Source organism: Balaenoptera borealis (genome assembly GCF_965194805.1).
Source record: "Balaenoptera borealis genome assembly, chromosome: 10".
NCBI classification, from domain to species: domain Eukaryota; kingdom Metazoa; phylum Chordata; class Mammalia; order Artiodactyla; family Balaenopteridae; genus Balaenoptera; species Balaenoptera borealis.
This window is the reverse complement of record NC_138874.1, coordinates 13,409,155-13,435,736: the sequence shown is the minus strand read 5'-3', so window position 1 is coordinate 13,435,736 and position 26,582 is coordinate 13,409,155. Positions and strand designations below refer to the sequence as shown.

Below are 26,582 nucleotides of genomic sequence, written 5' to 3'. Positions count from 1 at the left end.
TAAGAAGAGCAAAGACAATGATAATGTTAAAAAGCTCACACAAAGAGCCAGTCTTCTTCAAAGAAACAAGAATTAGATTGACATCATACAGACAAAGGGACTTTGGATACAGGAAGACAGTGGGGTGATTTTTTTTTTTTAATTTTATTTATTTATTTATTTATGGCTGTGTTGGGTCTTCGTTTCTGTGCGAGGGCTTTCTCTAGTTGTGGCAAGTGGGGACCACTCTTCACTGCGGTGCGCGGGCCCCCCACTATCGCGGCCTCTCTTGTTGCGGAGCACAGGCTCCAGACGCGCAGGCTCAGTAAATGTGGCTCATGGGCCCAGCTGCACCGTGGCATGTGGGATCTTCCCAGACCAGGGCTCGAACCCGTGTCCCCTGCATTGGCAGGCAGATTCTCAACCACTGCGCCACCAGGGAAGCCTGGGGTGATATTTTGAAGCACTGAAGTAGTTCTTTGTACCTAGACTTTCATATTCAGTCAAACTGTCATTTAAATATGTACATTAACAATATTAAAGACATCACCAGGCATATAATTCTTCAGGTTTGTCAGACAGAAATCGATTAAAAAAAAATACTACTGGAGAAGCACTCAAATGAGAACAATTCCTGAGGATGCTGCAAGAGATATAGAAAATAAATATGATGAAACAAATTAGTGAAAAAGCAAAGACAGGACTCCCCTGGTGGCGCAGTGGTTAAGAATCTGCCTGGCAGTGCAGGGGACACGGGTTCGAGCCCTGGTCCGGGAAGATCCCACATGCTGTGGAGCAACTAAGCCCGTGTGCCACAACTGCTGAGCCTGTGCTCTAGAGCCTGTGAGCCACAACTACTGAGCCCGTGTGCCACAACTACTGAGCCCGCGTGCCACAACTACTGAAGCCCACGCACCCGAACTACTGAGCCCGCGTGCCACAACTACTGAAGCCCACGCGCCTAGAGCCCATGCACCGCAACAAGAGAAGCCCCCGCTCACCACAACTAGAGAAAGCCTGCGCAGAGCAACGAAGACCCAACACAGCCAAAAAAAAAAAAAGTGTACAAAAAAAAAAAAACAAGGACACAAATTTTTTGAAACAAAAATATTTAAAAATTCTTCAGAACTAAAATTGTATCTCTAATCAATGTGGGGTTGGCAGAGGCATGATTAAAGTGACGTGAGTGTGCTATGGTACGTGTCTTAATAGGGGAAGATAGAGATGTGGAGAAGTCTAAGAAATCAATTCAGTTTGGTTCTTGAGATAAGGGCAACTATCATAAGATAAAAAAATACAGAATGGAAAACTTGCAAAGTAAAAGGAGAAAACTTGGTGTAGCCAATGGAATGTAGGAAACGGAAAAAAAGGAAACAAAGTACTGTTAATGGACAGTCTGGAATAGGTTGGGAAATAAGCAGTCATATAACATTGCAGCAAGTAAAACTGGGATAAACACCCATCAGACAGAGCCTCTCAGATCATATTTTATTTATGTGTATGCGAGAGAAATTTGTATCTTAAGCTGTTTTTTGAGTTTTCTGTTGTTTACAATTGAAACTGATTCTAACTTGTATACTTCCTTAATAATCAAAAGATTTCAAGATTTTCTAAAGAGTTTTGAATAATGAAACAGGGGACACTATAGAAAACAACAAAAGAGAAACTTGTGGTAGAAGAATTCTTCCAACATTGTGAAGACTTTCAGAAATTTGTGGATACAGAAAAGAAAAAAAAAATCTAGGACTGAGCAACCTGAAGACAACTTGGTCCTTCAGATTCCACGACAAGGAGATCTGTGGACGGAGAGAATAGTGTCAGCATAAGCCAACTGCCTTGCTGTACAAAAATTTAAGGAATACTTCAGACGCCAGCATATCCTTCAGACAGAATCCACATCACATAGCACAGGATCAAAGCTGAAGCTGGTACAGTAGGAGACCTGATCTAGTGCTGATCAAAGTCTTTCATTTTTGGAAGTGACACTTTCTGGATGTGGTAGAGACAAAGTTTCACCCTTAGGTGGCGAAAATTCAAGGGTGGAGAATGAAAGCGATTCACAAATAATGCCATTTGCAGCAACGTGGATGGACCTAGGGATTATCATACTAAGTGAAGTAAGTCAGGCAGAGAAAGACAAATATCGTATGATATCACTTCTATGTGATATAAAATATGACACAAATGAACTTATTTATAAATCATAGACTCACGGACATAGAAAAGAAACTTATGGTTACCAAAAGGGAAACAGGGGAAGGGACAAATTAGGAATTTGGGGTTAACAGATACACATTACTATATATAAAATAGATAAAAAACAAGGACCTACTGCATAGCACAGGGAACTATATTCAATATCTTGTAATAATGTATAATGGAAAACACTCTGAAAGAGAATATATATATGTACATATATATGTATATGTATAACTGAATCACTTTGCTGTACACCTGAAGCTAACACATCTTTGTAAATTAACTGTACTTCTTTAAAAATAAATAAATTAAAAAGAAATAAGCGTTAAAGAAAAAGAGGCCGCTGCACTGTGTGATGCTTAGAATCTGCTCTGTTTTCCTCTGCACGCACAATCTTCAGCGGAGGAAAGCACACCACCGGCCGCTGCTGAAATATTAAATGAAAGTTCTGTGAAACATGTGAAGCAATAATAAATAAAACTGAAGTTAAACATAGATGAATAAATAAAGATTACTTCTCAGCTGAAGTTTTGAGGAAAAAAAAGGAAGCTTCCGGAGAAGGAAGAAGTCATTTAGAATGAAAACCCTTGAAGAAGGTGTAGACACGTTGAAAGATGTAGGTTCTTGGGATCTGTGTGAGAACAGAAACATCAGTGTCTCTGAAGACGGCCTGCCCATCACAGAAGTATCCGAAGAAGTGAATATTGTCAAAAATGTTGCCTCAGGGGTAACTCCAACAGAAGACACACCTCTAGACAGGGAAGACCGGCTGAAAAGTACAGTGGAGTTACCAGATCTCACAGCTGTGAAGAGGGATGTACTTAGAATTTAAAAACTTAGTGAAAAAATATACGAAGATGCTATATTCAAGTATATGCGGACCTTAAATGCAGGTTAGATTTTCATGAAATGCCCGGATTTGTGCCATCTTATTTAGAATTGCTTCATTTTCCGTTTTCTTTGGGGAGTGTTCCTTTCTATAAAGAATAGAACACATCAAGTGACTGAAAAATGGTTTACACAGAGTTTAAAAATAATTTGAAAGAAATAGAAGAAATTTTAAAAAGATGTCAGATTTGAACTACATGATCAAAGAAGCAAATCGGTATTTTATGAAGCCAAGACACAGAATAAGAATCTCTCTGAGGAAATACCTGGGCCTAAAGATACATTCAGAGGGCTTGAAGAAACCAGTCAAATGCTAGTGGAAAACAGAACTAAGAAAGAATAGAATGTTCAGAAATAGGACAGGACAAAGTTGGAACAATCTGAGAACAAAGATAACTGCAACAGATTGAAACACATCAAATATATTTAAATCCACAAGTTCCTAATTACACACCCCTCCCCCGAAAAAAATAGCCTATATAGGTTACCATTAGAGGATGCTGGTAAACCAAGCCATCATTTAGAAAACTGGTAAATAAAGGTGAAATAATCGGGCATTTATTCTGCCTTTCCTATACACACTCTGCTACTGAGTAACTAAACAGTAGATGACAGAAAGTTATTTTTTAGAGAAGTATTTCAGATAATAAGCAAAGAGGAAATAATTGAATTGGATATAATTCATTTGCAATAAATTAATGGATCTTACCATTGATGATCAACGGCTGCTAACATTATACACAAAAAACAATCAAACGTTATGTGCCTCCTGATGGAAGAACACAAAACAATCTTTGAAAAAATCTTGCCAAAAAATGAAGCGTGACTCTCAGAAACTACCAACACAGAGTATATGAGGAAAGAGGAACGCGTTGAACCACGCCACAGAGGTGTAATCAGCAAAATCCAGACTATAGAAAACTCCACTGCACGAATAATCCAGTTTTTCAACAAATAAATAATCCCACGCTGTGTTCTGTGGTTAAAAAAAAAATAAAGATTTACAAATAAATAAAACTTCTTATAGCTCTTAAAATACAACCAATAGAGATATTTGTTTCTGCTTGACTAGTTTTATTTACTGTATGTAATTTGAAGGCAATTTTAAGTAACAAGAAATAAGCAATACATATGAAAAATAGCTCTTCACAGTTTGAGAGCGTGTTTTCCCTGCCTCCTTTTCCTAAAAGCCTGTTATCAGCATAAATCAGTGGCTCACAGAGGGACTGGTAAAGAAACATGCTTGTTATTCTATTTCTCTATTATCTGTTCCAAAAGACCAAAACAAAATAAAAGGACTCTAAAAATATTTGTTGATAAACATAACAAAGAGCCACAATTAGATTGACTGACAACCAGACTGAAGGAGTGCAAGCCAGAACACAATGGAATGATATTTTTAAACAGCCGAAAGAAAATAACTACCAACTTAGAAAATATCCTTCAACTAATAAAGAGAAAAGAGAAAATATTTTTAGACCAAGAAAAATTGAGAGAATTGACCATGAAAAGACCTGCACTGAAGGACATACTAAATGGTATTACTCAGGCAGATGAAACTATACTCCCAGGTGGAAGACCAGAGATGCAAGAAGCAATAAAGAACAATGAAAATGGTAAACACTGGAGTTAATCCAATCAGTATTCATTACCTAAACTAATAATAATAATACCTTGTGGAATTTAAAATAATAGAAAAATTTACAACACGACAACAATGCACATAAATCAAAAGGAGGAAAATGGTATTTCTGTTGTTCAGGAGGTGGGTAAAAGTACAGAATAACATTAGGTTTTGATAAGTCTAGGATGCATGTTGCAAACTTTAGGACACCACTAATAAAGTAGCTAAAAGAGGATATAATACAAGGCTGAGAAATGGAAGAACGGCTGGGGGAAAAGAACTGTAAAACACTAAGTCAATCCAAAAGAATGCAAGCAAGGAGGGAAGGAGGGACACAGGGGAGATGAAACAAATAAAAAGCAAATAGAGAGGTGGTAGATTTAAACTGAATGCACCAGTGATTACATTAAATGTAATTAGACTAGCTGGTTCAATTAAAATACAAGGATATGGAAAAAGACACTATGCTAGCTCTAACCCAAAGAAAGCTGGTTGCTTCTATATTAATATATGTACAAAAAGTTGAGTTTTAAAGCAAAAACCCTTAAGATAAAGAGGTTCACTTCTTAAAGAAAAATAGCAAATGTTAAACCAAGATTTCAATTTAACAGGAATACACACACACACACACACACACACACACACAATTTGCATGTAAAACATATAATTTGTGAAGAACTAATAATTAGGTGGAATATAATTGTATAGCACTATATATACATTGTTTTACTGCTCACTGGGTGGTCAGGCTGTGCCACAGGATGGAATGTTATGTTATTAGAAGTGCGGTCAAGGTTAAAAGGGGGATAAGTGCCAACCAAGGAAGAAACCAGTGCATGATTCAAGGTCGCTGAGAACAGAAGACAGAAACACCAGGCTCAAGTAGTCCAGTGTTTACTTATAGCAAGAAGAAAGAGTGATAAAATGTGCACAAGATCCAGCCTCTTGCGATGCATTGGTCCCCCATGACCAGCGGATCTGTTCTGCAGCCAACCAGGGGACCACATCATCTCACATCAAGCTGCAGTGGAAGGACCCGAACCCCTCCCACTCAGGGTCTAAATACAGAAAGCTGGGGGCGTGCCTGATGGCCACTGACACACAAGCTTAAGCAGAACAAAGGAGTACATATACATCAAGCCCAGAACAGGAAAAGGTATTCTCTCACAAGGCCAAGAGCCCAGCACAGGCTGTGTTGGCTTTTTATGTCCTAGTAAGGAAGTGTTCCAGGACCACGGCCCATTCTTATGCAGCTGAGCAGGGGCTGGCAGACTGTATGTACATGACTGCGTTTCCCAACATACACACACACACACACACACACACATATATAAATTGACAGAATTATAAGGAGAAATAGGCAAATCCACAATATTAGATGTTCATACACTTTTATCAGTAACTGATAGAATAAGCAGATTTTTAAAAAAATCAGTAAGGATATGGTCTATTTTGAACAACACAATGAACAAACTTGACCTAATTTATGTGTATATACCATTGCACTTAGCAATTATAGAACACAGTTTCTTTTCAAAAACGCAAAATGAAGTAAAAATTTGGATAATCCTGCAATTATTAAAGAAAGTCGATACAAAATTTAAAACCTTCGCACACACACATACAAACACACAACTCATGGACTATTTCAGTGTAAATTCCAATATTTAAGGAATAAATGATGCCAATATTACCTGAATTCTTTCAGAGAAATAGAACAGGAAAAGAAGAACCACTCCCTAAGTTTGTTTTATGAACCCAGCATCATCTTGATACCAAAACCCAACAAGGAAACATAAGGAAAAAAGTTAAAGGACAATCTTTCTCATAAAGATAGATGCAAAAAATCCTAAACAAAACAATAGCAAAGCAAATTCAGCTTTGTCTAAAAAGATAATGGATTCCAATAAATTTGTATTTATTTTTGTAGTGAAAGCTTGATTTAACATTTACTGTACTGAATATTAAGACTTCATAGATAGTTATGATAATTTAGACAGTGTAGTATGTGGATACATGATTTATGACAAAGGTGACACTACAGAGCAGTAGGGACAACGAATTTTTAACAAATTGTACTTAATTGGATATCTAAATTGGAAGAAAATGAAATTTGGCTCTTACACTATACTCAGTAATCAATTCTAAGTGGATTGTAGCTTTCAGTATGAAAGGCAAAATAATAAAGCTTCTAGTAGTTGATATAGGAAAATATCATCATTACTTTGGGATAGGGAAACACTTCTTTTTTTTTTTAATTTTTATTTATTATTTATTTATTATGTTTATTTTTGGCTGTGTTGGGTCTTCGTTTCTGTGTGAGGGCTTTCTCCAGTTGCGGCGAGTGGGGGCCACTCTTCATCGCGGTGTGCGGGCCTGTCACTATCGCGGCCTCTCTTGTTGCGGAGCAGAGGCTCCAGACGCTCAGGCTCAGTAGTTGTGGCTCACGGGCCCAGTTGCTCCGCGGCATGTGGGATCTTCCCAGACCAGGGCTCGAACCCGTGTCCCCTGCGTTGGCAGGCAGATTCTCAACCACTGCGCCACCAGGGAAGCCCGGGAAACACTTCTTAAAGGTGAAACAAAAATCCTAGCCTTAAAAAAATTGATTTTAAAAGTAAAGACTTCTATTCTTCAAAAGACACAATGGAGAGAGTGAAAACTCAGTCCGAAGAGTTGAAGAAAGTACTTCAGTATATATAACTGGCAAAGAACTTGTGTGCAGAATATACCAAAAAAAAAAAAAAAAAATTCTACAGAGTAATAAAAAAAAATAGAAAATCCAATTTTAAAATGGGCAACAGGCCCTTCATGTGAGAAGATACCCAAATGACCACTGAACATATGAAGAATTATTTCATCATTAGTGACTAGGAAATGCAGATTTAAATCACAATGGAATATCATTACACACTTTGCAGAATGATAAAAATGTAAATAACAATACCAAGGGGTCTGTAAGGATGTGAAGCAACTGGAACTCTCATGCACTGCTGGTAGGTATATGAATTGACCCAAGAATCTGTTAAACATTTTGGCATTTTCTTTGGAGGTTGAACCTATGCATACTTTATTACTCAGCACTTTTACACTTGGTACATTCATGCACCAAGAGGTTGAGATAAGAATGTTCATAGCAGCATTACTTGTAGTAACCAAAGATTGAAAAGGACTCAAATTTCCATGAACAGTAGAATGGATAAGCAAATTTTCAGCAATGAAAATGAACAAACTACAGCTACATTCATCAATGTGGCTGAATTTCACAACTATAATGTTGAACAAAAGAAGCCATACATAAAAGAATAAATATTCTTTTTATTTAAATTAATTAATTTATTTTTGGCTGCGTTGGGTCTTCGTTGCTGTGCGCGGGCTTTCTCTAGTTGCGGCGAGCGGGAGCTACTCTTCATTATGGTGTGCAGGCTTCTCATTGCGGTGGCTTCTCTTGTTGCAGAGCATGGGCTCTAGGCGCTCAGGCTTCAGTAGTTGTGGCATGTGGGCTGAGTAGTTGTGGCTCTCAGGCTCTAGAGCACAGGCTCAGTAGTTATGGCACACGGGCTTTGTTGCTCTGCGGCATGTGGGATCTTCCCGGACCAGGGCTCGAACCCATGTACCCTGCATTGGCAGGTGGATTCTCAACCACTGCGCCACCAGGGAAGTCCCAGATTTGGAAATTTAAAAGTACATTTAAAATAAATAACTAACAGGCCTAAGAAGAAATCACACTGGAAATTTAAACTGCATCAACAGAAAGAAATGAAAAATTACACATGAAATTTTGGGGGTTGCAACTAAAGTGATGCTTAGTAGGATACTTGTGTCATTGAATTCAAACGTAAAAGAAGTAAGACTGAAGTTTTGTTAGCTAAGCAGGTGGTTTGTTTGAAGAAACAGGGTCACTTGCTAAAAGAGGTTTGATCTTCAGGCCCTGCACTGTCACTTTCCTGCTGTGAGTTACAACAGCTTCTCAGAGCATCCGAGCTAACTCAGTTCTTTGAGGAGCATTAGACCTGCTGAGGCAAAAGGCCCAACTACCAGAACTGTGTGTATTGTAGTCTGGACTGGCTAGAGAACCTCTTTGCTCTGAGCATAAATCAAACCTGGCAGCTTTCTCAGTCACTTGGCAAATGTACTGGAGCAGGAAAAAAGGAAATTATAAATGCCGCCTCCAGAATAAAAAGAGGCCCAGCAAATATTGTACCACCTTCCCTGTGGTTGTTAGTGAAAGATAGAATATCTTTCTGTGACATGAGTGAAAATACCTTGACACGTTCTAACCTACTAAAGGCATAACTTTTGTAATGTGGCGGGATCTTTCATTTTCATGGATTTTTTATTTTCGAATGCTGTAAATTTGAGTCATGCAGGACATCTTGGGTGTCTGCTATTTTCAGCTCTCTGGATCCTATTGGCATGCCATCATCAATGTAGTGAATTCATGTGCAGTCCTGAAGAATAATAAGGCAGTCAGTCAGTCACATGTGGCAAAGAACAAGAGGTAATATCTTGAGCCAGGATAGTAGATGTGTACTGCTATCCCTATCAAATGCAAGCAAATGCTTCTACTGTTTTTTTTTTTTTTTTTTTTAAGTTATTTACAACCATTAAAAACAATCAGGGAGGGGGCTTCCCTGGTGGCACAGTGGTTGAGAATCTGCCTGCCAATGCAGGGGACACGGGTTCGAGCCCTGGTCTGGGAGGATCCCACATGCCGCAGAGCAACTGGGCCCGTGAGCCACAACTGCTGAGCCTGCGTGTCTGGAGCCTGTGCTCCGCAACAAGAGAGGCCGTGACAGTGAGAGGCCCGTGCACCGCGATGAAGAGTGGCCCCCGCTTGCCGCAGCTAGAGAAAGCCCTCGCACAGAAACGAAGACCCAACACAGCCCAAAATAAATAAATAAATTAATTAATTAAAAAAAAAAAAACAATCAGGGACTTCCCTGGTGGTCCAGTGGCTAAGACTCCACACTCCCAATGCAGGGGGCACAGGTTCAATCCCTGGTCGGGAACCTAGATCCCACATGCTGCAACTAAGGGTTGGCATGCCACAACTAAAGGTCCTGCATGCTGCAACTAAGAGATCCCACACGTGGCAACGAAGATCCCACGTGCTGCAACTAAGACCTGGTGCAGCCAAATAAATAAATAAATATTTTTTTAAAACCCCAAACAAACATACCATCCTTCATGATTCCCACTTCTACATTCCCTTTAAATTGGTTTATTGCAGTACCTACCTGGTCCCCTAGCACTTCACTCTCAGAGGGCACACAGTCCCAGATGGCCACAAGTAATAACATTTTGCCATTTTGTACTATGAGCTGCTACCTTCCCATCATGGAATGTAAAATATGATTCTCTTTTGCTTCATCTTATCCTTACAACCAATACTGTACTCCCCACAGTCCCCTGCAATCCAGGCTGTGGTTATGATTTTTGAATCAGTTAAAGTTCTCATATGGCAAGCAATACAAACTGACTCTAATTAAAAAAATATGAAAGAATTTATCTGAGATTCTGGAGAACAGCCAGCATCAAAATAAAAGATGAACAATGGATCCTTGGGGAGGGTAGGAATCAGGGAAGTTTCAGGGATCGTATCCTTGGAAGCTGTGGACCTGCAAATGACTCAGCTAAAATCACCTTTCCTCCCAGGGTGTGTCTGTCTGAAACTCAAATTCTGGGAGAGAGAATAGATTTACTTAGGATTATATGGCATAGAGAAGAACAAATGCCTAAAGGAGGTGATATTGGGCAGGGCAAAAACAACATATTATATGATACAATAATATAATAACATAATAATACATTCAAATCCAAACCCATTTTTGGAAATATGAAAAACGTAGAAAATGCAGCATGGGAACCTACCATGTTTCAGTAACCAAAGATATTCACTGTTATCATTTTTCTAACTATTATTTTCCTTAATAGAGTAGGAAAAACTCTACAGATAATTTGAAATAATTCAAGGTATACGACACATTAAAATTGCCAATAAACCTGCAGATACAAACAATCTTACATTTTGGTGGTATTCATGCTTTCATTAAAAATTTTAAAGTTAAAAGGTTATTTTTGATTACAAACCTAATACATGCTGGTTACATTGCAGAAATTATGCAAGGTGAAGCAAATGTTTCTTATAATTCTGACTCCCTGAGATAATCACTGTTAAATGTTTGAGATTTATCCCCCTCATTTCTACATGTGCATATATGTTATTAATTTAATGAAAATTGAATTCTTTTGTTCTTTCACTAAATCTTGTTAAATATTTCATTAAATGCCACTTAACTCGGTATCTTGGCAAGTATTTCCATGTTAGTACGTTTACTCTGACCTGATTCTTTTCAACAGCCCTATATTATTCTATTGAATGGATATGCCATAATTTATTGAACTAATCCCATTGATAGACATTTAAGTCATTACAGATTTTTTACTATTACCAACAGTGCTTCACTGAAAAATCCTTGACCTATGCTGACTTAGGTCTCTGAGTCAGTCTTTCTATAGAAGTACACATATTTAATAGATTGACCTCATAGTTTATGTAAATTTATATCTTGCTTTATTAGTTAGCATATCACAGACTTTTAAAATAGTATCAAAATGTGAGTTAAATGTAATCTTTATATAATATTCCATTTTATACAGGTGTCATAATTTAATTAATGTAATGGTTCCTACATTTGAGGGTTTTAAGTTGTTTCCAAGTTTGGTTAATAAAAATAATTCTGCATTGAACATTTTTGTTTCTAAAGCTTTAGTTGCATTTCTGAATAATTTTAGGGGATATTCCTTGAAGTGAAATCCTTGGCACAAATAATAGGAACATTATTTAAGGCTCTTGATGTATACTGACAAATTATTTTTCAAAAAGGTTGTGGAATTTACATTTACATCAGCAATATGAGTGCCTTTATTGCTGGACCCTTACCATTGATTATATTGTTAATAACTTTTTCTGTGCATAGTTACATTGTATCATTTATTCACTTAATATAAAAAACTTGCCAAGGCATTTCAAGCTCTTCATAAGTTTCTTTTCATGGTATAAGTGAAACATGATTTGGTTCATGCCCTTGTTGTTGGATACTTAAGACAATTTCTTGACTTACTCTTTTTTTTTAATTGGAGTATGATTGCTTTACAATGTCATGTTAGTTTCTACTGTACAATGAAGTGAATCAGCTATTTGTATACATATATCTCCTCCCTCTTGGACCTCCCTCCCCCCCCACCCCCAACCCACCCATCACAGAGCACCAAGCTGAGCTCCCTGTGCTTTAAAGCAGGTTCCCCCTAACTAAATGATGGAGCTCTGAACATCTGAAAACATTTAAAAATGTTATTTAGGTCCTGTTGGCGTGATGATTATCTCAATGCATAGACCAGAGCCAGGTCCTACGTGAGACAGTGAGATGAGCAAGATCTCTGCAGACTGGATTCTTGCACAGACACACCCTGAGGTAAGAAAGTGAGTGTTCTGGTGTCCCTGTGAAGCGAAAGTAAATAGATCAATGGCTATGATTTCAGATGCTGGGGGAGGCTTTGATTTGCGTTAGAAAAGAGACCATATTTGAAATAGCAGCAACAGTTTGAGTCACCACCTGATTACACTTATGATAATCCACTCTAACTACCCAAGACTCATTTTGCACTGGCAAAAGAGGGAAGTGAAACAGGATTGTGCTAAGAATAATCAAGTCTCTGATGGTGATACAAGTCTCTGATTTCCCTAGAAATGCGGTATTGCTCTGGCTTTGCCTTTTGGCAGGAAAAGCTTCAAAGACTTCCATTTGGCCCTTCCTACAGTTCTAGTATATATTTCACAGATCACAAGGTCAATGTGAAAATTCTGCCAGTGTTGAGTACTTGTGTTCCAACTATCCATTTGTTTATGCAAGAAACAACTATGGAATGGGCTAGGAGTCCCCTTGAACCCACCATGAGGCTGACTCAGATAAAAACTCTTTAATCACCTAGTCCCAGTAAAGCCCCACACTTACCAGTAGACCATAGTAGTCTTCTGGATCCCAGCTAGTCTTTGCCATAATTATCCTGGTAAGTGAACACAAATCCCTTAAGGGAAGACTAGGGGGATAATTTACAGAATGTGCTGGTGATGTTATTGCTGGAGTCTTCTTCAAGAGTATCTTACCTCCCCTTTCCTTCAAGAGACTCTAAGTCAATAAACTTACTCAGGATGGGAATTAGGTGAGGGGCAGTGCTATTCGATCATGGATAGTTAAGTGAAGCCCCTATTTGCTAGGAAATTAGTGGGCAGTTTGGTCCTAGGGTCTATGTGATCTACAGCCAGTCTGATTATTGTTCCTACCGTGCTGTCTATTTTAGTAATCATGCCCACTTTGATTTTTAAGTGTTTCTTCTGGCCACTGCCTAGGATTCCATTAACCCTGTTGAAATTAAAAAGCCCATTTCAATGGCAGAATTACCTACCTGCATCCCCAGATTACAGAAAACAGTTACTAGAGCGCTTTGAAAAGTCTGATGTATCCCTCACCATTGTACTTCTGAAGCTGTAATGAAGAGAGTGTATTCAGAGTGCTCTTACTGGACGTAAGTGAAGGATGAGTGAGCAGATACATTTGGTAAATCCATTCTGGCATTCCTATCTCCCCTCCTCTGTTTTATAAAAAGGAATTTCTTGTAACTTTATTCCATTTAGCACTGGCCACCATTGAGTTCAGGTTTTAGACAACTGTAAGCAAACTATTAGAATCACTCCCATCTGCTTGAGCACCTGTCAATAAATGCATTTCAATCTGAAAGTATTCCTTTTTCCCTAATCTAAGACTCACTGAATTCATTGTCATTGACATTCTTCAGGTTTTTGCCGTATAAATGAACCAAAGTCTTTTGTCGTGTGAAGCTTCTCCATTAGGGTTTGACTTTGTAACTGGCTTCCGGGTGCCTGCTGGGATCTGACCCTATTTGTAGACACAGAGGCAAATGAGAAGTGATAGAAAGGAAGAATGAGGCAACTTGGCCACCACTTACAAGGTGACTGTCTGAGGCAAGGTCTCCAAGCAAAGCAGGAGCATCTCCATCAGATGTGTGGGGTGGGAGACTCCACTTCTGCTTGGAAGGAATGCTCAGTGGAGGGCGGAGTAGCCTAAGTCACCCCGGTACTCCCCTATTTTCCCGTTTCAGTTATGGGGTCTTCCATTCTGTCTCAGTTAATGCCCTAATATTGCATGAGGTCTGCTGATGCTGTAAATGCAACTGAACTTTGCAATTTTGCAATCCACAGGATCATTTTATTTTTTTAATGTATTTTTTATGTTTCTGGTGTACAGCAAAGTGATTCAGTTATATATATATATATATACACATATGTGTATATATCTATATCTATCTAACATCAATCTATCTATATACTGTGCTACACGGTAGGACCCTGTTGCTTATCACAGGATCAAATTTTGATTCTGATTTTATGCAACCTGGGTTCTGAGGCTAATAACCTAAAAGTTCTCATAGCACAAAGACAGCTTCTGGTTCTCTACTCTTAGGCAAGAATTTGATCTTAAGCCTGTCATTATCTTTCTTTTACGTTCTTCAGCATTTAAAGAAGGGGCTTGTTGCCCAAAGCCTTCCTATAACAGACACTTCACAGGTAATCATTTAAGTAACTGTTTGGCCTCTGCATGCCTTAGTCTACCTGGGAAATATTCACTGAATCCTCAGTGCCTTCAGATCCAGCTAAGCCCAATAGCTATTTCCTTGAGGATCTGTGACCTACAACTATTCATCAGAACAATGTCTGTATCAATCAGAGTTTTTCTTTGCAACTGTACAATTCATTCCAACTAGTTTATCAGAAAAGGAAGTTGTTAAGGGATTCTGGACTGGTCTCCAAAATTGAAGGAGTGGTTTGTATAAGAGGAAGATACTTTTTACTCAGGCACAACCCTTGAAATCTGCGTGATTTCATGCTTAGAGATTACCCTGAAAATGCAGCTGTTAGCTCCTTCCCCTCCCCCCAAACATTGCAAAACACATTTATTAAGTAAAGTCTATTCTTCATTAACGATTTTCTGAAAGTGTAAAATACTCCTACCTGATTTGGGCTTTATTAACATTACCTTTTTTCTGTGAAAGTTATCAATGAGATTCTTAACTCTCTTTGCCTATCTACCTGCAGATACTATTTTTTTGTCTTCTTTTTTTTTTTTTTTTGCTTTCTTTTCTGCAGTGAAAGCGTGGAGTCCTAACCACTGGACCACCAGGGAATTCCCTGTCTTCTGTTCTATCCAAAGTTTGTGATTTCTATTCTTAGGCACCTAGAGAGATGCAATTTCTCAGGAAATTCTTATTTTGAATTTAGTTTTTGTGCCACTTGATAGGACCAGGAATAAAAAATATCTCACGTGACACTGTGGGCCACTGTTCCCTGAGTCCAGGATCCTCTTAGTTCATTTCCACCGTAGTTCATGGTCAATACCTTCTCCATACTTGTGGAAAAACAATAAATGTAACAACCACCATTACACCGTAGATGCAATAGCATGGGTAAAGGAAAGGAAAGAAAAAGTTTTATATAAGATACAGCAAACCAAGAGATAGAGGTAGAGCCTACAGTTCTTGCTTCAGCTGGTCTTGCCATTTTCCTCCCCTGCCACCGATTCCATATTTTGGCTTTCTTTGACTAACACTGTAGTTGGCTAAAGTTCTCTGCCAGATGGGGCAACCTACACCTTTATTTCTGTGGGGCTCAAATCCTTAAATCCTTAGTGGTCCTGCCTGTAAATTTAGTCTGCTGATAATTTTGACCCTTGCACACAGTATACAACAAAGGACCTCTGGGGATCTCCTGTGTTCCAGCTGTACTTTCCCAGCATCTATTGTGAAACAGCAGCCCTATTTCCTTTTGATAGTCAAGGTCAGTTAGTAGAACTGTGCCCCTCCCCCATCGCCCTGCACCCATTCGCTTAGTGCTGGGTTTCTCAACCTCTGTACCATTGATATCTTGGACTGGATAATTCTTTGTTGTGAGGGGCTGTGTTCTGTGCATTGTAAAATGTTTAGCAGTATCCCTGGCTTCTACCCACTAGATGCCAGTAGCAACTCTACTCCCAACCCCCAACTGTGACAACCAAAAAGGTCTCCAGACATTGCCAAATGCTCCCTGGGAGGAAAATCATCTTTTTGTTGAGAACCATTGGTTCAGTGGCTTGAAGAGCCCCCAAGGGACAGGTGAGAGTCTCAGCCTTAGCTATGCCAAGAGTCTCCCTTCGTGAGTGCTCTTCTCTCGTTACTGTCACTGCTTGACCAGCAAAACCTATGCTTGGAATGTGGAAGATCCTCCAAATAGCAGCCACACCGCAAGTGTTGGAGGGCAATTTACCACTAGAGCGTGAAGGGGTAATGCATGCAAGGGACGCTGGACAGAACAAAGGAATACAAGTTCATTGCATCCATTTTACATTAAGCAATGTACTTGTTATAGTAAATTTGAAATATACAGAGAGAAGGAGAAAAAAACTCCATACACCAACATTTGAAGACAAATACTATTAATACTTTAAAAAATAACATATTCTCCCTTATTATAAATACATTTGCCATAAACAGTTTGGAAGATGAAAATGAAACTTCCCGTAATCATATCATTCAGAAAAAAAGCCCACATTTAACACTGAGATATACTTGCTTCAGTCTTTTTTTTTCTTTTTTGATTTTTGAAATTTATTTATTTTTGGTTGCATTGGGTCTTCGTTGTTGTGCACGGGCTTTCTCTAGTTGCAGCGAGTCGGGGCTACTCTTGGTTGCGGTGCGTGGGCTTCTCATTGCGGTGGCTTCTCTTGTTGCGGAGCACAGGCTCTCGGCGCACGGGCTTCAGTACTTGTGGCTCGTGGGTTCAGTTGTGGCTCGTGGGCTCTAGAGTGCAGGCTCAGTAGTTGTGGCACACGGGCTTAATTGCTCCGCAGCATGTGGGATCTTCCCGCACCAGGGTTCAGACCCGTGTCCCCTGCATTGACAGGCAGATTCCTAACCCCTGTGCCACCAGGGAAGCCCCTGTATTTTCTTTTATATTACAAAGTCATACTTGGTTAATGTAATGAACATCCAAGCATTAGAGGAATTTATACTTTAGAAAGTGAAAATTCTCCATATTTCTGACTCCAGATATAACCGCTGTTAACATCTGGTGTATTCTTTCTCATATTTTTTCCTATGTATAACCCAAATTACATTTTTTTAAATTATGAAATAAGATCTCACTCTAAGTACTGTTTTGCAACTTGCCTTTTTCTCCTGATGATATATCTTGAATATCTGTTAATGTAAATACGTAAGTCTATCTCATTCTTCTTAAAAGTTCATATACTATTCCATTGTATGAGTGCATCCAAATTTAGTTAACTAACGTACTGGTGGACAATAAAATAATTTCCAATTAAAAAAATTTTATATTGAAGTATAGTTGATGTATTGATATAATAATTATATGTTACAGATGTACAACACAGTGATTCACAATTTTTAAAGGTTATACTCCATTTATAGTTATTATAAAATATTGGCTATATTCGCTGTGTTGTACAGTATATCCTTGTAGCTTATTTTATACATAATACATGTAGTTTGTACTGCTTAATCTCCTGCCCCTATATTACCCCTCTCCCCTTCTCTTCCAATTTTTAAATATAAACAGTGAGGCCAGGAGCATCTTGCATGTATGTATATGTATGTATACATGCATGCACACAAACACATATATTTGCACAGATCCTGGTGCTTCTTAACTAGTCTTTATAAACATACAAACATATATTACATCAGTTGTCTATTTTCCAGGGTTGTGTTTGCAGTGAGTAAACTTGAGAGATGACATAACATCTCTAAGAAAAACGCAAGCTTGCTTACTGCTTGCTATAAAAGCAGTGGGGTCTCCAGTTCAGTGTTCCTCAGCTGTGATAAAAATCTGCTATGTGCACAGAATCCATCTGGGCTCCTCTGTGTTTCTCCTATGTAACTTGGGGAGCAAGGGAAACCAATGTGACACGATACGTTGCTTGTTGTAATTCGGTTCTTTATCTCTGACCCACGAGACTTACCTTCGCTGCCAGCATCCATGAAATAGTAAAAGGCTAACATTAGGTTGTAAGTAAGGTAAAATTTCAGGCCCTGACAAAAATAGTATATTGTAACTGTGTGAGAAAAACACTAAAGTATTTTTGTCAACTGTGTTTATAATGGTTACATAATTACCCTTCAGATGGATGCATCATAATTTATACAACTTAACCTTGCCTATTCTTATACAGAAAATTGTTTCCAAATTTTGCTAATCTCTAGTATGTTGAATTCATATCTAAGTCTTTGTCTACATTTCTGAATAGCTGCCTAGGATAAATTTCAAAAAGTAGAATTGCTAGGTCAACTGGTATAAACATTTTTGTCTTTTTTTTTTTAATTGAGGTATAGTTGATTTACAATATTATATTAGTTTCAGGTGTACAACATAGTGATTCAATATTTTTATGGATAATACTCCATTTAAAGTTATTACAAAATAATGGTGGGCTTCCCTGGTGGCGCAGTGGTTAAGAATCCACCTGCCAATGCAGGGGACATGGGTTCGAGCCCTGGTCTAGGAAGATCCCACATGCCGTGGAGCAACTAAGCCCGTGCGCCACAATTACTGAAGCCCACGTGCCTAGAGCCCATGCTCCACAACAAGAGAAGTCACCGCAATGAGAAGCCCGCGCACCGCAACGAAGAGTAGCCCCCGCTTACAAGCCCACGTGCAGCAATGAAGACCCATCACAGCCAAAAATAAATAAATAAAATAAATTTTTTAAAATGTTAAAAAAACCACAAACAGGCCCTAATCAAACTTAAAACAAACAAAAAACAAAATAATGGCTATATTTCCCTGTGCTGTACAATATGTCCTCGTAGCTTATTTATTTTATACATAGTAGTTTGTACCTCTTAATCTCCTTCCCCTATCTTGCCCCTCCCTCCGACTCTCTCCCCACTGGTAACCACTAGTTTTGTTTTTTTATTTTAATTGAGGTATAGTTAATTTACAATGTTGTGTTAGCTTCAAGTGTACAGCAAAGTGATTGAGTTAAATATTTTGTTCTTTATATCTCTGAGTCTGTTTCTGTTTTGTTATATTCATTTCTTTTTTAGATTCCACCTATGTGACAACATACAGTATTTGTCTTTCTCTGCCTGACTTATTTCACTGTCTGACTTATTTCACATCATTTCCTCCAAGTCCATCCATGTTGTTGCAAATGGCAAAATTCATTCTTTTTATGGCTGAGTAATATTCCATTATATCACATCTTCTTTATCCATTCATCTGTATTCTGTGTTGATGGACATTTGGGTTGCTTCCATATCTTGGCTATTGTAGATAATGCTGCTATGAACAGTGGGGTACATGTATCTTTTTGAATTAGTGTTTTCATTTTCTTTGGACATATACCCAGGAATTAGATTGCTGGGTATATGTCATATGGTCATTAAATTTTCAGTTTTTTGAGGATCCTCCATACTGTTTTCCATATTGGCTGCACCAATTTACATTTCCACCAACAGTGTATAAGGGCTTCTTTTCTCCACATCATTTTTAAAAGTCTTAGTACAAATTGCCAACGTGCTTTCTAGAAGACTTGCTCCAAGATATATTCCCATTAACTTTATTGTCTCCAACTCAATACATACATGTGAGCAACATACATTAACGTTTTTCTGTGTATTTTTTAATACCTAGTTGTGATCAAACTAAATTCAACTTTTTTCCACTTAACTAATCATACACTTCTCTGTGTTACAATATCTTAATGCCATTTCCAAATACCCACTTTAGTCATTCATTTATTGTTAGACACTCATTTTTTCCCTCTGTTGTAATGTAGCTATAAACATCTTAAACATCTTAAAAGTGTATCTTTGTGCATAATACTACCCTTGATATTGCACAAGATAACTACACAGACTTAGTATTCAGGCTTTGCTGGCTCAAAATAATATCTATCTACTAGTTAGATAACCAATTTAATACATAAAAAATAGAAATCCCACTCATAGTACTTACAAAAACTGTTAAGTTCACAGAATAAAGCTAATAAAAACTATAAAGAACCTAGGAATAAATCTAATGAAAGTTAAGCAAAACTCTATTTATGAAGGACTTAAAAAAAAGGAATAAATCAGAAGAGATTCCCACAGTTTACAGAGCTAATAGAAAACTCATTGCCATAAATTCTCCCCCAATTACTCTATATATTCAGTGCATTTTAATTAATAGATTGACAAGGTTTTTCATAGACCTTGGAAAGCCAATTCCAAAATAGGTAGGAACCAAACGACCTAGCAGTTCTGCTCCTAGGTATATACTGAAGAGAACTGAAAGTTTTGAAAGTTTATGTTCACACACAGACTTGTAGGCAGGTGTTCATAGCAGTATTACTCAGAATAGCCAAAAAGTGGAAACCACCCAAATGTCTATTAACTGATGAATGGATAAACAAAACATATATCTTTACAAGGGAATGTTATTCAGCCATGAAAAGGAATGGAGTACTGATATATGCTATGAGGTAGATGAATTTGTAAACATTATGCTGTGTGAAAGAAGCTAGACATAAAAGGTCACATATTGTATGATTCCATTTGTATGAAATATCCAGAACAGGCAAATCCGCAGAGACAGAAAATAGATTAGTGGTTGACAGGCGCTGAGGAGGGAGGATGGGATATGACTGCAAATGGGGTTGGGTTTCTTTTTGGGGTAGAGAAAATGTTTTGGAATTAAATAGATGATGTACAACCTTGTGAATATACTAAAAATCACTGAATTTCACACTTTAAAAGGGTGAATTTTATAGTATATGAATTACATCTCAATTTTAAAAACTGTTAAAACTGATATGAAAGAGTAAAGGCCACTTGCAAAAACTGTGAAGAATATTGTAGGGAGAGGAGGCTAGGGGAACTTGGCCTTCCTGAGATCCAGCCATAATACAAAGCTATAGGCTTCCCTGGTGGCGCAGTGGTTAAGAATCCACCTGTCAATGCAGGGGACATGGGTTCGAGCCCTGGTCCGGGAAGATCCCACATGCCACGGAGCAACTAATCCTGTGTGCTCACAACTACTGAACCTGCGCTCTAGAGCCTGCGAGCCACAACTACTAAGTCCATGTGCCACAACTACTGAAGCCCGTGCACCTAGAGCCCGTGCTCCGCAGAGAAGCCACCGCCATGAGAAGCCCGCGCACCGCAAAGAAGAGTAGCCACCACTCAGCGCAACCAGAGAAAAGCCTGTGCACAGCAACGAAGACCCAACACAGCCAAAAAAAAAAAAAAAAAAAAAAAAACCAAAGCTATAGTGATTAAGAGAATGTGCTATCTGTATATAAACAAGTAGACCAGTGGAACAGAACAAGAAACCTAGAGACAGACCCAGGCATATATGGAATCTTGATATGTGACCACTGTGGTGTTCTAAATCAGTGGAGAAATGATAAAAAGTCAATATGTGGTTGTGAGATAATCATTTATCAATATATACATTGATTCCAGGTAGATTAAAAACCTAAATGGAAAATGCAAGTTTTATACTTTTACAAGAGAGTATATGGCGATATTTTTATAACCTAATGTAGGAAAGGCTTTATTAAACAAGGCATCAAATACACAAATCTGAAGGAAAAAGTTGATAAATTTGACTATACTAAAAATTTACGGGACTCCCCTGGTGCTCCGGCAGGTAAGACTCTGCGCTCCCAATGCAGGGGGCCTCGGTTCGATCCTGATCAGGGAACTAGATCCAGCATGCATGCTGCAACTAAGAAGTCCGCGTGCCACAACTAGGAGTCCTCGTGCCGCAACTAAGAGCTTGCGTGCCGCAACTAAGACCGAGAGCAGCCTAAATAAATAAATAAATAAATAAAAATTTTTAAAAAAAGATGAAAAAGAAGCTACATGAGCTTAAGAATCTTTAAAAAAAATATTTTAAACTTCCTTTCAACCAGGTACTATAACAAAAATAAAAGGTGATCTACAGATGGGGGTAATGTATTTGCGTATCATTTGCTCAATCATTCAACAAATATTGAACATGCATGATGTGCCAGATGCTATATGACAGCAAGTTTGTATGGTGACGGGAATGATGCAGAAGGAAACAAACAAATAAAAAATATATGTAGGAGAGAACGGGGAGAATTACTGGCACACAGGGCAGGGCAAATTCCCCAGATATTTGCATGGCCCACTTGTTCCTCCTTCAGATCTGTGGCCACATGTCTGCTTCCCAGCAAGGCCTTTTCTGACCATCCTCTCTCAATTGCAACTCTTACCCTCACCGCAGGAAACCTCACCCTTCATCTCTTTTTCTTTCCTTCACTTTATTTTTCTTTATAGCAATGATCACTTTCTAATGCCAAATACTTTATTTATTTTGTTCTTCATCTGTCTCCTCTCACTAGGAAATAAACTTCATAAGATTAGGGATCGCCAATACTTAGAACAGCACCTACAACATGGTAGGTACTCAATAAATATTTGTTGAATAAATAAGAAAATAGTTGTGTCCTTAATGGCACAAATCAAATTGCCAGGCATAAACTGTTCACAGAAATATTTGTTGAAGATTATGTAATCTGTAAAGGAAAAATACTTTATATATATTTTATTACAGATTATTAAAAATTAAGGTATTTTGCTTAATGCTTTTCCCTAATAACACTGAAGTATGTCTATATATCTACATGTATATATTTACTGGATTTGAAAAGATTGTTTCCCATCACACTTTTTTTTTAACAGCTTTATTGCGATATAATTCACCTATTTACAGTTCATCCAATTCAACAGTTTTTACCACATTCACAGATATGTGCAACCATCATCAGTCAATTTTAGAACATTTTCATCACCTCAAAAAGAAACGTAATACCTTTAGCTATCACCCTTCTATCCCCTGTGCCCCATTGCTCTCAGCCCTAAGCAATGAATCTTTCTGTCTCTATGGATTTGTCTAGTCTAAACATTACAAATAAATGGAATCATATATGTGGTCCTTTGTGAGTGACATCTCTCACTTAGTATAATGTATCCATATTGTAGTATGGATAGTATTTCTTTTCTTTTTGTTGCCATATAATATTCCGTTGCATGGAGATACCATATTTTGTTTACCCAATCATCTGCTGATGGACATTTGGGTTGTTTCTACCTTTTGGTTATTGTGAATGGTGCTGCTATGAACATCTGTGTACAAGGTATACATCTAGAAGTAGAATTATTGGGTCGTATGGCAATTCCATGTTTAACTTTTTGAGACTGCCAAACCATCTTCTACAGTGGCTGCACCATTTTACATTCCTACCAGCAATATATGAGCGTTCCAATTTCTCCGTATCCCCACTAACACTTGTTATTTTTGATTATGGCCATCCTAGTGGGATGTGAAGTGGTATCTCACTGTGGTTTTGCCCATCCCTTTTTACTTCCTCAAATACCAGCTTCCTTCTCCAGTAAAGATCTGGAACATCAATTTTCTCCTACTACGTCCCAGCATTGCTTAAAAAATAAATCTGTGAAATGGTACGTGTACGCTTCACAATACCACTTCAGACCCCAGGTATCTTTTAAATATTATGGTTATCATTTTAGAAATGGTCATTCAAGGTTCTGGCAATTTCTCATGATTCCCTGTACCTGCCCAGCTCCCTGACACCCCGCCCCCAGTTTATCTAATAAGTACATAATTAAGTAAATGCTGAAGCAGAAAATCTCTTGAGGGCCTATATTTCTTCTCCTACTTGATTATATGCTTTTTAAAAGAACCAGAACCAGTTTCGGTATGTGATTTTTTTTCCTGTAAAGGTGACAAATGTGAGGATATTTATAGACTGAATAAAAACAGGTGCTGTTGGAAGGCGTAGAGCTTTAGTCAAGAGTCAAATGTGGGCAATTAGAATGCAACATGAGGAGGAAAAAACACCATCCCAGAAGTGGAATCTTACTGAAAACCTTTACCTTCCTCTCCCCACCTCAGGGTGGTAGCTTTCCCTTACAAACAAAAGAAAATATGTTCCACCAAATACCAAAACTTACGTGTATGCATTTGAAGCAATACAACAAGGAGAGAGGGTGGAGATGCATTCTGCAGGTTGCCACACAGGCTGAAAGGCATTTCTTGACAAAGGAGTAGCTACCGTTGGGACACCTGGGTAACTGCATATGCAAATGAGTGCTGGGAAAGTACTCGTGGGCCTCACCTCCATTAAGTGCCGATACTTTGCGGAGTCATTACAGGTTATGAAACTTAGTGTTCTAGACCTTATACTTATGGGAAAGCAGTAAAAAGCAGTTCAAGAAACACAGCTGTAGTTGAAGTTGAACAGGAGTGGTGGTTACTGAAGGAAAATAATGACGGATCCACGTTTTGGAAAGTTGAGGTCTTGAGAGCTGCTATACCAGTAGAGTGAGGGAAAATACCCTTTTCCCAGACTACAGTTAGAGTAAGCATTAACTCTAAGAATGTTCATAACTTACTGGCTTCCTTGGGTGTAGAAGGAGTCATATTACAATGATTACAATTATATGAAAGTTGTCTTTTTTTTTTTTTTTTCTTTTCTCCCCGTGGTCAAATCACCTCTAATCAGAGTAGAAGACCACTGGTGGATAAGGGGTGAGCAGGGTCAGACCTGCCACAAACTCAGAATTTTATGCCCAACGTCAGCAAAACAAGAATTCAGCCCGGGTCCTCAGGAGCCTGTTTTATCCACAAGGAATCTGGCTAATCAATACATGTATTCAAAGAGCTGCATAGATATAATGGGTGGTGCTTCGCAAGCTTCTTGCTCCAGAGTTGGAAAAGACCCTAAGGATAACCTAGAGCAAACTACCTTCCTACGACACAGGCCTGTCAGGGGCTTGAAATCACTGCCATATTCTAGCCAAGTTGTTTCATTTACTGTGCCTTTGTTCCTAAATTTACAAGGAGGAAAGATTGCGTGTATAAGTGCCTACAATATGAAGGCTATTTAGGGAAAACGCAATAAGATACAGTATTTGTGTTTTCCCAACCAGCCCTAGGCCACCCAACTAACGAAGCCTCTGCCTGAGTTTTTATCTAGAGGATGCTGGCGCGCCACTTAGCTGCCCATCTTGAGCATGTGCTTTTTGGAGAGCGACGGTGGGAGAAGGGAATCATAGCTAGTATTTAACTGAGCCTTTACTATACCAAAGACTCTTCTGTGCGCCTTAGTGGTAACTCATTTGGTGGTCCAACAATCCTACGAGGCGGGTCCTCCTTTACCTCTATTTTACAGATGAAGAAATTGAGCGAGGGGTGAATTACTTTCTCAGGGTCACACAACCACTCAGCGGCGGAGACCACCGTGAAGGCAGGCAGTCTGGCTACGAGGAGGCGGGAGAGTAGCCCAGCGGAGGACGGAGGAGGAGGGACGGAAAGTGGGACAGGGAGGAGCGGGGGGGCGGGGGTGGGACACAGAGGAGAAAGTACCAACAACGCCTTCCACTGACTGATTTGCACATTTCCATCACCTAAGCTGCTGGCGTCACCGCCAGAAATGGCTAATTAAAGACTCCTAACTCTGTAAAGTTCCGCCTCGATCCCAAGAAGACCATCCCACAGGACACGCTGGGCTTGTCGCTTCCTCACCTGCCGGCCCCCGGCGCCGCAGGGCCGGCTTCAGCGGCGAACTACAACCCCCACTATGCACCGCGCGGGAGGCGGGGGCCACGCTGAGGGAACGCGAGGGTGTTCCAAAGGTGCCTTGAGAGAAAAAAAAAAAAAAATCACGTACATCTTTCGTCGCTTTCCCGCCTTCACACTGCTCTCACCCTCAGGGGGATGCATCGTCTTTTTTAATGGACGGCTCATGTAGAGAAGCGTGTAAAGTCGCTTCTGTCTTCAGGCACAGCAGAGGGCAGGCGCGACAACGGCGCGAGGGCGCGAGGGCCCCCGGGCCACGCGCGGGGCGGAGCCAGCGGAGGCGGGGCTGGGACGCGGCCGGAAGTGTACGAGGGAAAAGGGAGAAGCTTGAGTGGCTGCGGGCGTGTGCTTCCGGCCGGGGCGTCGACGTCGGCCGGCTGCGCAGGGTACCGCTTTGGGTTCTTCGGCTGCCGCTGTACGCATCGTGCACGCCCCGAGGCGCTGAGTGTCGTGTCTTCTCGCCGTAGGCCGTGACGACATGAGCAGCAAAGAAGGTGGCGTCCTCGACGGCTTTGGGCGTTATTTATTTATCTCATCCAGCCTTCTGGTCGCGTTTTCCACTTCCCACCCCTTAAAGATGCCCTCTCCCCGCGCAAGCTCCGGGAGGGGCGGCGGCCCTGGTGATTTCCAGGCCACATTGGCCCTGTTTGCGCCTTTTTTTAATCCTCGAGCTGTTTTTATCTTAGTTCGGTAATTGCCCCACCTTGTGCTAGATCAAGGTACTCGTTGGGGGAGGCCTGGATGAGCGTAAGGTTTGGGGGGGGAGAAGGCAGGGTTGCTTTTCTGTCTGTTGAGGAAGCCTCTGTGGCGAGGGCCTTGGGGATGCCTGGTTTTAAAGGAAGGAAGGGGTTTGCCTGTGTCATGTTTTGTCAGCTCCTTGGCGATGGAAGAGCCTTGTCCAACCTTTTTCTCCTTCTCTACGTAAGGATCAGGAGGGTTCAGGAAAAGGAAGCATGACAATTTCCCACATAACCAGAGGAGAGAAGGGAAGGATGTTAATTCCTCTTCACCTGTGATGTTGGCCTTCAAATGTAAGTTCTCTTGTCATGTAAGCTGGCGAGGGGAAGAGAACTAAAGACTTTGTAAGAAGGATCAGTTAGCCATGTTATGCACGTGAAAACAGCCTCTGAGAATTTTCCCGGAGGTTTT

At 39.5% G+C, this 26,582-nt stretch overlaps 1 protein-coding gene and 1 long non-coding RNA gene across 5 annotated transcripts in view; one reads left to right on the top strand and one right to left on the bottom strand.

Moving 5' to 3' along the window:
- Positions 1–17,475: 17,475 nt before the first annotated feature.
- On the bottom strand, positions 17,476–25,364 carry LOC309635900. Its single transcript, XR_014249090.1, has 2 exons — positions 23,807–25,364; positions 17,476–21,611 (listed from the first exon to the last, which is right to left on the bottom strand). It is a non-coding gene; the product is annotated as an uncharacterized lncRNA (long non-coding RNA).
- A 362-nt stretch (positions 25,365–25,726) lies between these two features.
- The window catches only part of TSNAX (translin associated factor X), a 32,971-nt gene continuing 32,115 nt past the window's right edge, over positions 25,727–26,582 (top strand). Inside the window, exons 1-2 of one of the 4 annotated variants that reach the window (XM_082407719.1) lie at positions 25,727–25,927; positions 26,360–26,464. In XM_082407719.1, coding sequence (XP_082263845.1) covers positions 25,912–25,927; positions 26,360–26,464 — 121 coding nt within the window. In that variant the 5' untranslated portion in view covers positions 25,727–25,911. Of the gene's footprint in view, positions 25,928–26,127; positions 26,153–26,359; positions 26,465–26,582 lie in introns of those variants that run through there. The other 3 variants (XM_082407720.1, XM_082407721.1, XM_082407722.1) reach the window with 3 other exon arrangements.